The sequence below is a fragment of the Phalacrocorax aristotelis genome, chromosome 4, assembly GCF_949628215.1.
Source record: "Phalacrocorax aristotelis chromosome 4, bGulAri2.1, whole genome shotgun sequence".
NCBI classification, from domain to species: Eukaryota; Metazoa; Chordata; class Aves; order Suliformes; family Phalacrocoracidae; genus Phalacrocorax; species Phalacrocorax aristotelis.
In genome coordinates this window covers 58,501,917-58,516,622 of record NC_134279.1, presented here as the reverse complement: position 1 = coordinate 58,516,622, position 14,706 = coordinate 58,501,917, and the positions used below count along the sequence as shown (strand labels likewise).

Genomic DNA, 14,706 nt, shown 5'->3' with positions numbered 1-14,706 from the left:
ACTTGTCCAGGAATAAACATCTAAAGTGCACACACCCAAGTTCATCACTCCAGGCTTCTTTTACAGAAGTATCTTCCCTCCCCCCAACACATAATTCTTACAGAGACTTCTGAAATAGGTCAGATAGAAAGTCTCTGTAGAGTACAGTTTATGGACTGTGTGTTGAGGACAGTGGACTGGCTTGAAATATTTTGTACTATATATGGTATGTACTCTAAGCAATGGCATTAGCTAATAACTATAGCAGTTTCACCTGAATCCCTCCTCTGTCTTCATTGCCTGCCATACCATCCACTTCATCCATGATCAATACATGTTTCCCGCTAACTGATGAGGATGTGCCTGAAAATGAATATGGACAAGAAAATGAGATGGGAATAAAATAGGGTCTTGCTCAGTTTTACCCAATGCTTTATACGTTAAGTAAGCTCATCCTAGACAACTGAGGTGGTGGTGAACCTCTTGCTCTACCCCTTGATCACATGAATCTACATTCACAGAACAGAACTGACTATAACCTCGTGTCATCTTCCAAGAAACAAGCCCCATACAACAGAACAGCAGAGTTCTTGAGTAGTTTGTGCAGATTAACAACTGATTCTACTGATAGCAGGACCTAATTCTACAAGTGAAGATGAAATAAAACAGCTTACTAAATGAAGCCATCCCTATTAGAGCTGGATCCCTCCATGTGTTCAGCAAGTTAAATTCCTAACAATACTGTGTAAGAAGGAAGCTGTGTTCCTCCTGTAACTGGACTGTTAACACAACAAAAATTCTCCTTCAAACCATAGACATACCAGAACAGAAGTCTTTGATGCTGGTGTTGTTAAGCGATTCAGCAACTACTTCCTTTAGACTGTTCTTACTGCGAGTGTCACTGGCATTCAGCTCCACATAGCTATACCCCAGTTCCTAGTCCAAACACAAAAACCGCACAACAAATGAGAACATAGATCAGTGAAAGAGCATACAGACACTCAGAATTAGAAACAGTATTTCAGAGCTCCAGCAGAAAGCTCTTAGAACACCTCTGTCACATATAAATTGTGGCTTTGATTCCTTTCTCTCCGTATACTCCTTTTCTCTAGCACTCCAAAAATATTTATAAACCAGACACAGAACATATTTTCTCAAGAGGATTTTTTTATGGAGGTGGGGGGAAGTCAGTGGCACAGATTCAGTTCTGAAGGATTAACAGAACCTGCCACCAGGGATAGAAACAGAACTATGAGCCAAGGCTGGCTAAGCTCCATGGTATTTCCAGCTGCATATTAAAGTCTTATGCCCAAAGAGTAAGGACAAGAAACGTGCCAGACCCCTCTGAAAGCTGAAGGAAAAGACAAGCTTTTAACTATTTAACAGCTAGGAAACACACGAGCTCCCCAGCAGTCCTAGCACTTCAGAATGAGGCTGGGCTGCTTGTCAAGTCTCAGAGAGAGCTTAACCCCGCTGCTCCTTTATCAGCAAACTCCCCTGCCAGGGGCATGCCGCAGCACAGCAGTGAGCTGCACACAGCTTTGTTCTTGCCGTGTGAACAACCCAGTTTTGTTGGCTGCTCCTGTGGAGTACAGCAAAGTGCTCTGCAGATACCTGAAGCAGCTGTGAGCAAGCTAGGTTAGAAACTAGAAGCAGGAAAGATCACGCTAGTGCAGAAATAAGCAGAAGTCAGCACATACAGCTTCTCTGCAGGTCTTGTTTTGGGCGTAGCATCAGCTTGCTAGTGCAAAGCTCTATGGCGGGGGGAGACTGGCAGTTTCTCTGTACAACTCAGGTACTGAGGTAAGTAATCACTCCTTCCCAGCAAAAAGATCAGACAGCTGACAATAGCTCTCAACTGTTCCAAGCTAGTAGTATCACATTCTTCTTGCAAGTCAAAGAAGAACAAAAATAACCTGTAACTTGTTACAACCCCACGATTAGTTAGTTAGCTTTAATGGTGTTTCTACAATATGGAGTTCTCAGCCGATTCTCATGACACAGTGTTCCAGTAAGTTAGGAAAAACTAATTTCTAAATTCATATTTAGAAATGGATGTGTAGCCCTGTCAACTTCTTTCATCCTAAAGTAGTATTTAAATTTATAGTAAGTCTGGGAAAGACTTCTTTGTTAGATATATAAAGACCATGACCGCCTGTACAGAAACTTTAAAAAAGCTTGCTAGAATTCAGCTCCCACTAAATGTAGTGCAACTATTCAGCACTTGTAGAACTAGCACCGAACGCTCACAATTTTTGAAAAGCATTTCCAATATGCTTCCTCTCAATATAACAGGAAAATTCAGACACCCATTGCGACGTTCTTGCCCCAGATCTGATAAAGGTATCTAAATATCTACGTATTTTCACCTGTAACCCTGTTCTGAGCTGGTGGAACTAGGCTGGGAGCAGACCCTGCTAATTTAGGGGATATCCACCTGCACACTGTATCTGTATCTACATACAGCATCAATATCTAACAAATAGTGCTGGGAACAACTGTTAGTATGAACTCACCTTACAAACCAAAGAAGCTGTAGTAGTTTTACCAACTCCAGGTGGACCAGAAAGTAATGCTGCTTTAAAACCAGTACCATCATCTTTGCCTCCAGCTTTATTGGTCTTTGCTATAAGAGAAGATTCCAGGTTTTACCTAGGTATGTATTACAATACAAACTGTAGACTTCATGTAAATCTTTAAAGGCATCAAGTATCACTGGAGTTTTTCCTCATTTAAGGCTAGATATGAAAAATCCATGTGCGTCTGCATCCTAACTGGGAAAAAACTGTTTAAACCCTCTTAGTTTAAGACTTGCAGTGATTCTAAAGTGAAAAATAGCAAAAATGCTCTTCATGTAATAAAATCACTTCTGCAATTTTCTCTCCACATTATTAAAATATAAAAAACAAACAAACTTAAAAAAACAACCCACAAACCAAACCAAACCCATACACAGAACCACCCCACTACCCACTACAATAGCACTGATGCTTAAACACTATTTTAATCACAGGAAAAAACTGTCTACAGGATGATACACTACTCGTGACACAGGCTACTTGTCAGGCAGAACCAGGACCCTAGAAATTCATCTCTTCCCTGTGCATGATGGCAGCCATGTAGGCATGTTGCTATCATGTATTTTCATGATGTGTACAAACAGGTTAGCACTGGCCAACATTCCTCTTGGTGAGAAAGAATTCACTAGCTGAATATGAGGCCATTTCTACATACATTACTGGTAGGTTATTTTGGTTTGTCACAAGACTTAAAAAAATATCTTCAGATGCAGTTCACCTTTCTGGTTTTGGGTTGGGTTTTTTGGGGGTGAGGGAGGTGGGACATGACAGGGTAGTGGTGGTAAGTGAACAACTGCTTCAACAACAAAAAAGGAAAAAAAAAAAGCACCACTACTCAAGGCTCAACTGCTGCTAAGAACGCATCCAACTGCAGCCTCATTCCCAATTTCTAGAGTCACTCTGCTAACCCAAAATCCTGCCTCAGTCCAGGGAACCAAGCAGCGTGACTGGCACAGAAGAATACAGAGAGAAGTTAACCATGCTGGTCACCTTGTCCATCTTCCAAGGTATTCTTGTGCCAATTTCGGAGCCATCGGAGCAGTTTATTGGCACAGCTTTGCTCACCCTGCTGTCCAATTATTGCCTTAAAAGACACAGGCTTGTATTTATCTACCCATAGCAATCTCTCTGTTCCATCTTCATTAACCTCAGAAACCAAGTTCTCTTTTGGTTTTGGAGCTTCTTTCTTCTCTACAGTCTGCCGTTTAAAGTCCATAAGCTTTCGAACGGCTGTGGTTTCTTTCTTGACAGATGTGACTGTATCTCCTTTTTCAGGAGTAGACTTATATTTTTTATTATCAGCCTCCCTTTTGAAGGGGCTAAAATTCCTTCTTCCAGCTTCAGCTTTCTGTGGTGTCCTTTTAGGTCTTGACTCCACTTTCTTTGCCTTCGGAAAATAAAGGTAAGAAAATTAAAGGGAAATTTCAAAAAACCCAATTAGTAAATAAACATGTCTTTGAACACATGTACAGGAGTGCTGAAGAAGTAACACAGCTTATGTATTGATTAAAAAAACTTCAAGAGCAGATAAAGAAATATTCCTCTCTGAAAAATAAACCACTCAAACACAATGCCACCTGGTTCTGTACCACAACCCACAAAAAAGAGGCAGGAAATGTTCTGGTAATTTCAAGAGCAGTCCCCTTACAAGGCTGAAACCCCTTACTCCCTGATGCATCATTTAAAAAAACTAAAAATAAATAAGTAAGTAAATGAAAAAAAGCTGAACTGATGCCTGTCAGATTGTCAGGCTGTAAGGTTGGAACAAATGGGCCAGACACCCGTGAAGCTTCCAGAACGTGTTCAACCCAAAACAAGTCAAAGGGAGTGGAAGTCATTAGTTAGTAAGCTTAGAGTTGCTTTTCCGTAAGACACCAACAGTATCTTTACACACAACAATTCATGTCTAGCCACATCAGAAGTACCAAAGCAACATCTACACTGAATGCACAACATGCTAGAGTAATGGAGATTAATAACATTTTATCAGCCACTACAGACTAAATTTAAATTTGCATACAAAAGACTTGTTACTGTTTTCACAGTATTCCCTGAAGAAATTTAATGTTATTAGCTCAAGTACCACGTTAAAAAAAAAAAAAAAATCTGTTATGTGTAGACATAGGACAACCATATGTAAACTATGTGTACAGTACGATTTTATATTGGGCCTGTCTTATTTCAAAAATAAACATATACTCAAAGTTTAAAACTGGAACCATCTAAGGAGATACAATTACATCCTCAGCCCGGTACCTAAAATACAGAATCATCTCAGAGTATAAAAACAAAAGGTGGGGAAAAGCCCCTATAGCTCCCAAGCAGAAGTCTTAAACACAAATATAAAATATTCACTTTCGATACTTTTAACCTAGAAGGTTAAACTGACAATCATAGGCTTACTGCTACTGAAACAGAAGACCAAAACACCTTTCAATTAAAATCAAACCAAAGGAAAAAAAAAAAAAAACAAAAAAAAACCACACCACCAAAAAAACCACCCTTAAGTTTATAACACACCTCTGTTTCAGCTGCCAGCTCATATTTGGATTTTTTGCCTGGCATAGTTCGAATAAGATCAAACAGGCCATCCTCATCAATAACTTTTGTCCCTAAAGTTGATGCCTGGAGCAAAAGTAAAAATTAAAAGTCAAATCAAGTCAGGAGTTACACGATTCACTTCAAAGTGCTTTCCAGTAAAGATTATGTTTAGGAACACAACAACAACAAAAGGGTTTTTGAAAATATGTATATCTATACATATATGCATACATATAAATAAAAACAAAACAAAGCCCTAGAACATTAGGCAGCGTTTCCTTTTTAACATGCACTTTATTGGTAGTACTACCTCTTTTTGGCAGAGATACTGAAAATCAATAGTTAGAAACAAACAATTCACAGTTTCATTCCTACTTTGCTCAGGCACAGGAACGCTCACCTTTTCACATTTAGATTGGCCACAGTCTCGCCCCATAACCAGATAGTTTGTCTTCTTGCTGACATTGCCAGTTACTTTTCCTCCATAACGTTCTATCAGAGACTTGGCATCATCTCTTTCAATACACTCCAGGACGCCTGTAATTACGAATGTCAGGCCCTCCAAGCAGTTTTCAGCTCCCTGACAACCAGAGCATTGCAGAAAATGCCATTACTGGATGCAGTTCTACCAAATACCTCTTCACCTTAACCCCCTACTATGTCAAGTACCCTATGAAACTTTATAACTATTATTTAGCTAGGTAGCATAGGCTTATTTTTAGAAGTTCAAAAGCCATTAAGGAATAGCTACCAACAGAGCTTCACACACTGTTCACCTGACCTTGGAAAACTCTGTGCTTCAAGCATAGCATGTCAGTAAAATGAGTAACAGCAATCTTCAACTTTAAGACTAGTAGCTATTTTTCATCATTATTACTTCATAAACCAAGTACCGAACATAATTTCTTAGTATATTTCCTTATATTTAGTCACTGTTTTGCATTACAATTTTGTTTTTTCCAATACATACTTCCTTTTTGAAAAAAATATCAGCTTTTAAATATTTTAGTTTATACTTATTAGATCACTTAGAACAATAAGACTATGACACACTCCACTTCTACGTATAGAATTTTGCTGTAGCCAAACTTACCTGAGGTATCTCTTTGGAACCCAGCGCTTTTGGACCCTCACGATTCAGGAAGCTTCGGTAGGCTTGGTAATTAATTCGTTTCTTTTCAGAGTCCTCAGGACTTACAGACTTGGGGGTGGAGGGGATTAATACACTTATTACATATATAAAAACAACAAAATAAACCCAAGCATCACAGTTTAAGATATTTTTATGCACCAAAGGAAAACTAAGTTATAACATTTGTTTTTAAACAGATTAACATGCAATACCGAAGCTTGTTCTGGTTTTGGTGCTTGTGTTTTGAGGTATTTTTTGCTGTTCTTTTTAAAAAGATTTCAAAAACTCATCTGAGAGTTTAAAAAAAATACATACCCCTTGCTTATTGTCAGGTTTCTATACATTCATCTGTATTCCACATGTACATGCTCAATTCATAAATTGTTGCTTTAAATTCACATCCTATTTCATTTCAGAGTGATGATCAGGTATAGACAAAACCTACACTTACATAAAGTCTGCTTTGTAGCATTTCTACTTTTAAGAGACATTTAAGCTTTTTAATCAGTAAAAAATTTTTGGAAGCAAGTTTTACAGTTGCAGGCTCTCCCTCCCAATTACAACTGTTATTTAAGTGTCAAAATTGGATATTTTGTACCTTATGATTAAAAAGGATGTTTTAAGGTTGCCAATAACTGACAGTGTGCTCAATAATTACAGTTACTGAATCAGACGGTTAAGAGAAAACTAAATTCTATTTCTACATAACGACGTATCAACCATAAGAAATATCCTTCATAAACAGGAAACTGGGGGGGGGGGGAAACGACACCAAACCAAAATGCTCCACAACCCCAAAACAATGCCAGTACAGATCCACAAGGTCACCACGTGGACAGAAACCGTAATCTTTCATTAAATAAGTCATGCATTTTGCATTTGTTTTTTTTTTCAGGGAAATTAAATGTGAAAAAGCACTGAACTGGCTTAGCAGTTTATATGCATACCTTACTGAGCATTAAATAACTCTCAGTTCCTTCATAGATTTAATTTATGCTTTTCCAGCTAATTTTTTTCCTATATATTTACAATTGCTCGGAACTTAAAGCTTTACCAGAATTCAAATTCTTAAAAATTGCCCAGAAGATTCAAAGTACCAAGCTACAAAAGTAACACATAAACAATAATAAATGAGAACTATTTTCCTGCAAACTCCACCAAGTCAACTAAATTTATTTTGATAGATCCTACCTCAGCCTTCTTGGGAGAAATTTTCTCCTTCTTTGGTGTTGTCTTCTCTTCTTTCCCTGAAGTAGTTTTTTCTTTTGATGCTGAACCTCTCTCCTTTTCAGCAGTCTCTTCTTTTTGTTTCAGAGACACAAGCTTAGAGCTGGGTTTCAACGGCGTGGTCTTACCTGTCAACTCTCTTGCTATTTTACCATCAGATGATTGTGGGGATAAACGAGAGCCTTTTGAACGTTCAGATTTAGTTTGCTGCTTGGCAGTGTAACTCTTGGCTTCACCTGTTGAGTTTGTTGCTTCCCCTTGAAAGGAGGCAGAGGGAGGACCGCACATGTGTAAGAATGCATCTCACTGATACTATAAATTGCTGAAATGTTTCTATATTCCACATCCTACCTCCTTCCAACTGCTTATATCTTTTTGTCACGTTAGGACTGCTCTTGGTGCTCAGTACTATTTGCTCTCCTCCTGAATCTTTCCGAGCCTAAACAAACACACAATGCAGAAGTCAGAGATGCATGTCCCGAGTTACCATGAAGTCCAGAACACCAAGCTTCCCTACTGTTAAGTACAACAAACTGAATAACGTCTAACAAAGCTGATCCCTATCACTAATCAGAATACAATAGCTATCAAAGGCAGGCAGATGAGCAAATTCTGCACTCAGCTGTGAACATAATCATTCCTTAAGTCACAGGCCAGACAAACTTCCAGGTTACAGTAAACTTCGAGACTAACTGGTTTACAGCTTAGGCTCGAAATACTAATACTTCCTATACTCAAACCAGCAATCCTAAATTCTAAGAGCCTTGATGTAGCAAATCCCAGCAATATTTTCCATTCTGTATTCTGTAGCAGACCTAGCAAATATTTTACTGTGCCTTACACCACAAGCTATGAGAACTGGGAAGATACCCACCACTGGGATTAGTCTCAGAACTGCCAAGATCCCTGCTTGCCCCTTCTCTCAAAGCAAGGAGAGTATTCTCCTTCCTTTTACTCCCATCATGTTTCACCAACTTGTGCCATTGACTCATTTTACTTGATCTGGCCCTCCTAAACCACAGAGCTATGCTGATCTAAAGTGTTTCTCTTCAGCAACACACTTCACTCAGAACTAGAGCTTAAAATCCTGTTTCAACAGAAGCAGATAGCACAAAGACACAATGATACCTGCTTCTGATTAGGAAGGACACTATTTACTGAGCGAGGAAAATCCAGGAGGAAAGTACAAAAAGTATGCTATTTTCATGCACACACTTTCTCACTGTTTGTAATGCATTTGTATGGAAGCCTCAAAACAAAGCTTAGGTGTCTAAGTAAGAACACTCTCAACAATGCAATTGCTAAAAACTGAAGTTTAAAAAGAATTCAACCTTTTTCTTCTGTGGTGTTTCATCCAACATGGCCAACGTTCTAGCAAATTCTTCATCTTCATGCAGCTGTCTCTCCAGCTGAAAGGGGGTGGAGGGAGATAAAAAGATTTTTAAGCTCACGTCTCAAGTTTTGATTCTACTATAATTTTTTTTAAACCATTTGCTGTTCAAGACAAAAAGTTTATCTAAAATAACACAGCACATAACTAGAAAAAGTACATCTAGTGAGAAAAGCAGAGATTGGATTTGTTGCACTAGAAACATTAATAAGCCTGTATAATCTTTTTTCAAAGGTTTTCTGTCCCTTCATATTTTTTATTTTTCTGTATCCTTTCCATTTAATAAACAGTCAAAACCTGAAGGCAGGATCTCAAAACAACCAGCTTGCACCAAGATGCAGCCTGGTGGCTTTAGAAAACTTCCAAAAGCCGTCCCAAAAGACAAGTAGGAACAATGTCTGTTAAATATTACAAGTGTCTCAATAACGAATGTTTTATTCTCATTTACTGCTAGAAACATATCATATGAAAAACATTCTGGCAGTTTGGAAAATTTAGCTACTGCCCTTAGCCCAGCTCTTGTTGCCAGTTCTGTTTACTTTATGGAAATAAATATACTTTAACTTTTTAATATTTCTACTGACAAGTGATTTTATTTGGCAGAAGAAAAAGTAAGAACAAATAACATACATGAAATCATAAAGTTAGTTATTAATTGTAAAAAAAGCCAGGTTGGTTTCATTTTTATTTCACCTAACAAAATAAGTGTAACATCAACAGTGGTAACTCATCATCGGGTTACCTTCCCTACCCAATATGGCCCCTTGGGGAAAACATTTTTTTTTTATTCCTGAAGAGTGTATATTGTTGCCAATAAACATTGACCATTGTTTCAACAAAACAACAACAAAAATCCTTTCGTAATTGTCATGAAGTCCAACATGCCATCCTATAAGATTCAAACAGATGACTTTTATAAAACCAGTATGCCACAGACATTTTTTAATGTGCCCATAATGATGAAATGCCTCTACCTTCCCTGTGTACAGTGACAAAGGGGAATGGCAGCAACTACCAAATACAAACCAGACAGAGGCAGAGATACACCTGAAATAAAGTACACTCCTGTGGTGATACTTATAGACAGTGAGAGTGTAATAGGTATGGTCAGTTCAAAAGAAAGACACAACCTTGTTTTTCCTGACAGGTTGTTTAACTTTCTAATAGATTAAAGCTAGATTCATCACACCTCTGGGGGAGTCAAGGATGAGACCAAGTTTTGCATGTACAATGTATTTATTGCAAAAGATACTCAATATTACTAGTATATGAGAAATTAATTTATTTTCCCAAAAGCAAGTAAATATGTATGACAAGTGTACCTTTCACTCACATTCACACTGATTCAAAGAGGGAAGTTTAGGAGATGCACGTAACAGTCATTCACACTTTTCTCGACTTATAGCTGAGAAAAACTCAGATGACGACAAGTGAAACAGATCCTGGATGACAATGGCTTTTAATTTTTCACTCCAGGGAATGAAGGAAAAAAAAAAATAAAGCCCACATGAAAGGCCAAAAAACAAAACACATGAGGAAGCAGAAAGTGAATTCTGTGTGAAAAGCAAGATTACAGACACGTCAACTGCACAGGTAAAGGAAGTCTGGAAAGACAGAAAATAGACTGAGATGTTCTGTTTACATGACTGAAATAATGCCCATAAAAATAACCGCGTGACTATGTTTGCACATATGGGCAAGATTTTAGCATACAGATTAATTTTATTACACTTATTTATAGCATACATGGAAAGTCCATCTTAATTTCTTAAGGAAAAATAATTTTAAGTTAAACAAGCTGCTCTTGGCACACAGCAGCAAATTTGTAGAGCTTTTACCTCTGAATCTTCTTCAAGCTGCAGTTGCCTAGCAATGGCCTCATCATCTAGTGTGCTGTCTCTGTTTTGTGAAGGCTATATTTATGAAAAAAATACCAAGAGTTCAGTTTCCCCAATATTGTGTAAATTATAATAATTTAATATGTACGGATTAATTTTGTATACTTCTAGAAAAGGACTGGAAATGAGACATACAGGATTTTATTCCTAGCTCTCTAACCTAAACACTATTAAACAAGGCTGTTCAAGAGATTTTACTATTCAAAACAAAAACATGGTATAATATAAATATCTCATTTCTTCAAACAATGCTGAACATCTCTGAGGCTATCACAATTGGCCTGCTTGAAAGAGAAATCAATAACTACATTGTGAATTTTTAATTTCCTCCATACTTTATTTGGTGCCTTGTTATTCTATGAATATGTGTGCCATAAAGCTTGGGAAAATAACCTCCTTCCTCTCCCTCCTGCCCTCCGCCCCCAACAGTAAGCCATCCCATCCACTCACTAATCTCAGAAAACTACTTAATTTTAAGGAAAGTCACTTGAGAAGAAGCAACTTTATGCTATCTTCTCATACACGGAAATGCTACTCTAAGCTTGCATTTGAGGACTTGATATGCCTGCACATATCATCAGAATTGAAGTTATACTCAACTGGTCATTAAAAAGTAACATTAAGTAGGACAAACAGTTAAGTACCTCCTTGCAGTCATTAAGATGGCCATTCTGATCTGCTATCAGACACATGAGCAGCCTAAAGGAACATCACTAGTACTCACTTCTTTCCTTTTGCTTGCTACCAGTTTCTTTTCTGATCGCTGGACACTACTTGTCCCAAAGTAGTCAAGTGCTGAGGTGGGAGTCTGTTTCACTGGAGATAACGGTTTGCTTTTAGCTCGTGGTTTTACATCTTCTTTTATCACTGTAGTTGTTCCTGGATAACCGATTGCTGATGTCCCATTCTCCTTTGGTTTCAGAGAAATTCTTTTATTGACAAAGTCATCTTCTTCATCTAAGCATGAAGAGTACTCTATTACTTCTAGTACACAGAAGTCAAGTTTTTATAATAGAACAGTCAAGAGAACTATTCTGGCAGATTACATCAACTCAGATCCTAAAAAAATATTACAGGTGTTTAGAAGTTATTTGAAGAAAGGCTGAGTTGCATAACACATAGTATTTAGCACCTTTAATAGCATAGCTCAAGTCTCAATAGATCAAGTATTGAAATAAAGACTCATAAAGTTTGTTTCTTGTGTTCATATATTACCTCTCATTTAGAGAAGTTCACAAAGACTGCCTTCCCTACTTACACAGGGAAGATGACAAACAAAATCTAAGTCACTGAAATTTCAACCCCCTCCTTAATTAATGCTAAATCAAATTGAGCAGCACAACTCTTCCTTCACATAAAAGGTGAAGTACAAAGCTACATTTATTTTATGACTTTTTAGTATTCATTAACAGAGCAGCTAATATAGGCTTTGTAGACTTGTATATTCTTAAGAATCTCTCAATATTACACTATAAACCAGGGGAAAATATTAGAACACTGTATTTACAAGAAGATTCTTAAATAAGCTTACTAGTTATTTTTGAAGTACCACTCACAGCTTATGAAATTTTAAGAAACACGTTAACACCATATTTTTTTTTTCCATTTTAGTTAGAGATTCTATAAGCTATTCTACACCCTCCACATTTCTGTGCTGAAACACACTCTCCTTCCAGTACAGTCAAAACCATCTCAAAGAAATGCAGCCATTTCACAGAACACAGGAATCAGACAAGAGGTCAGCATACAAAATAGTTTTTTTAATTTAAGAGGAGGAGGAAAATGGCATACACAGTCTCATTAAGAACTATCCCACAGACCACTGAAAAAAACTCAATCTTTCCTTTTAGGACTCTTCTATAATAGCCAGGGCATGGTCTTCCCAGCAATGAAAAAGAGAAAGAGGGTATGATGGCCATTTATTCATTCTGGACCCAAACACTTCAGACAATCAATCAACATAAAAAGATTACCAAGGACTTCAAAGAGTTTTGTGTCATGTCATGAAATCTTACTGACAGTTATACAAATGAAACGCTATCACTGAAGCATACAAAAACCTACAGATATCACTGACAAATGATTAGACTAATATGACAGCACAGAAGACAAACATCACCAGACAAACTTTGTGACCAGTGATAAAAGCACTTTCTTTGTGAAATCTTCTAAAAGCTCAGTGTGCAAGGACCAAGAAGCTAACTGCAGGAAAAATCCCAAAAATCAACATTAGACACAGAAAGAATAAAGCACAAAGAGGAGAGGAACAGAAACAGAGGCCACCTCATTTGCATGCCTCTAACCGAAGTCTGGTTTTACTTTTCCCAAAATAGAGATATTTCAGACACTCCCCTCAACATATCATAAACACATAATGTTCTAAACATCTGTTTTATAACTGAACTTAAATTGACAGGATTATCACAAAAATACATTCAATTTCCAGTCATCTCTCATTTAAGCTCCCATTTTTCTTTTCATACAAAAATTTGTTTTCTTAATCTCTTCCCTAAGTTTAGATTATGTCATATGTCTGTCAACTATAATTTCTGTTATATTAGACAAAGATGGAGGGAAACTATTTTTTATTTCACCTTTTCTCAATAGATGGTAGTAACAAGAGTTTTTTAGGCATCAGCTGGAACTTTCTGCTGCTGAACATTTACTAAGCAGAATATAGCAGGTACAAAGGGATATTCCTGACTATTCCCGGGAGAGAAAGTTCAGAGAAAAACAAAACAGAGATACACCTGTAAGGGAGGAAATTGTTTCAGTAGTTAAATCAAGAATGCCTAAAAATAAAAAATTATCTATGAGAAAGTAGCATTTTAGTCAATTCAATTCAAAAAGCAATATATGGAAGAGAAAACTCAAGCCCAGGCCCACAGTTGACAGCAGCACATTTTACCACAAAGCTAAAAGCTTTACTATTCTCAACATGATTTACTTTCCCCAGGCAGCAGTAAATCTCTTAGCGCCATGAGCAGTGGAACAGGCTGCCCAGGGAGGGTGTGGAGTCTCCTTCCCTGGAGACATTCAAAACCCACCTGGACGCATTCCTGTGCCCCCTGCTCTAGGTGTGCCTACTCGAGCAGGGGGGTTGGACAAGATGATCTCCAGAGGTCCCTTCCAACCCCTACCATTCTGTGATTCTGTGATTACATATCTGGGAGATTTGGACACTACATGCTTTAGGCTCTTAATTTACAATAGTTTAAGGTCTGCATAGGAGACTGCTTGTCTCAAACTTCAGAAGTATTTTGGCTTCTTTGAAATTTTTCAGTTTAACAAGAAAATACATTTGCAGAGGTAAAATGAACCTACTACTAAAACTCAAGAGTTAACATAGATATAATTACATTTATTTGTCTTGGAAAGAAGATACAAATCCTACTCTGCTCCACCACTCTCAGCTTTTCTTAAGCTGAGGACCGTTCCACGCTAGAAAGGAATCTTTACCCATCACTATTGTTATCAGATCTGTGTGCAATATTGATTTTTTTCATTATTCATTTGTAACCATTTGACTAACAACAAAAAACAACAGGATATTGCTTTCTCTCGAGTAGAAAGAAACAGAGTAAATATAATTAGGTTTTAATTAAAATAATGTGGATTTGAGTCATTTATGATGGCAGTACTAAGTATTACCAGTAATTAGAGCTTTGCTTTAATTATGTCGTTCCTAGAAACAACAGGATTACACGCATTTATTGACTGCAAGTGGTGGCTAAAGGACGAGAGACTCACAGCACTTATGAACAGTCATCTATAAATGTAAATAAAGAAAAGGCAGAATGAGAACATGAAAGTAGTCATTAGGAAACAAAACCACCCCAATTCTATTAAGTGGGTTTCAAAAGATGCTTTAAGGGACAGATACTCAGGCTACATTTTCATCCCAGGTTCAGTAAATTCATAAGCACATCACAAATTTGCCTCATCTCCAGGCACTCCCCT

General features: G+C 37.5%; 1 protein-coding gene across 1 annotated transcript in view; it reads right to left on the bottom strand.

Annotated features, from left to right (window-relative positions):
• RFC1 (replication factor C subunit 1) overlaps positions 1-14,706 on the bottom strand; it is a 45,649-nt gene that overhangs the window by 10,356 nt on the left and 20,587 nt on the right. Inside the window, exons 5-16 of the mRNA XM_075091656.1 lie at positions 11,471-11,703; positions 10,687-10,761; positions 8,790-8,867; positions 7,810-7,897; positions 7,423-7,715; positions 6,193-6,300; positions 5,500-5,679; positions 5,079-5,183; positions 3,549-3,945; positions 2,496-2,605; positions 801-915; positions 254-342 (exon numbers count right to left, since the gene is read on the bottom strand). Of these exons, the coding sequence (XP_074947757.1) occupies positions 254-342; positions 801-915; positions 2,496-2,605; positions 3,549-3,945; positions 5,079-5,183; positions 5,500-5,679; positions 6,193-6,300; positions 7,423-7,715; positions 7,810-7,897; positions 8,790-8,867; positions 10,687-10,761; positions 11,471-11,703 (1,871 nt within the window). The remainder of the gene's footprint in view (positions 1-253; positions 343-800; positions 916-2,495; positions 2,606-3,548; positions 3,946-5,078; positions 5,184-5,499; positions 5,680-6,192; positions 6,301-7,422; positions 7,716-7,809; positions 7,898-8,789; positions 8,868-10,686; positions 10,762-11,470; positions 11,704-14,706) is intronic.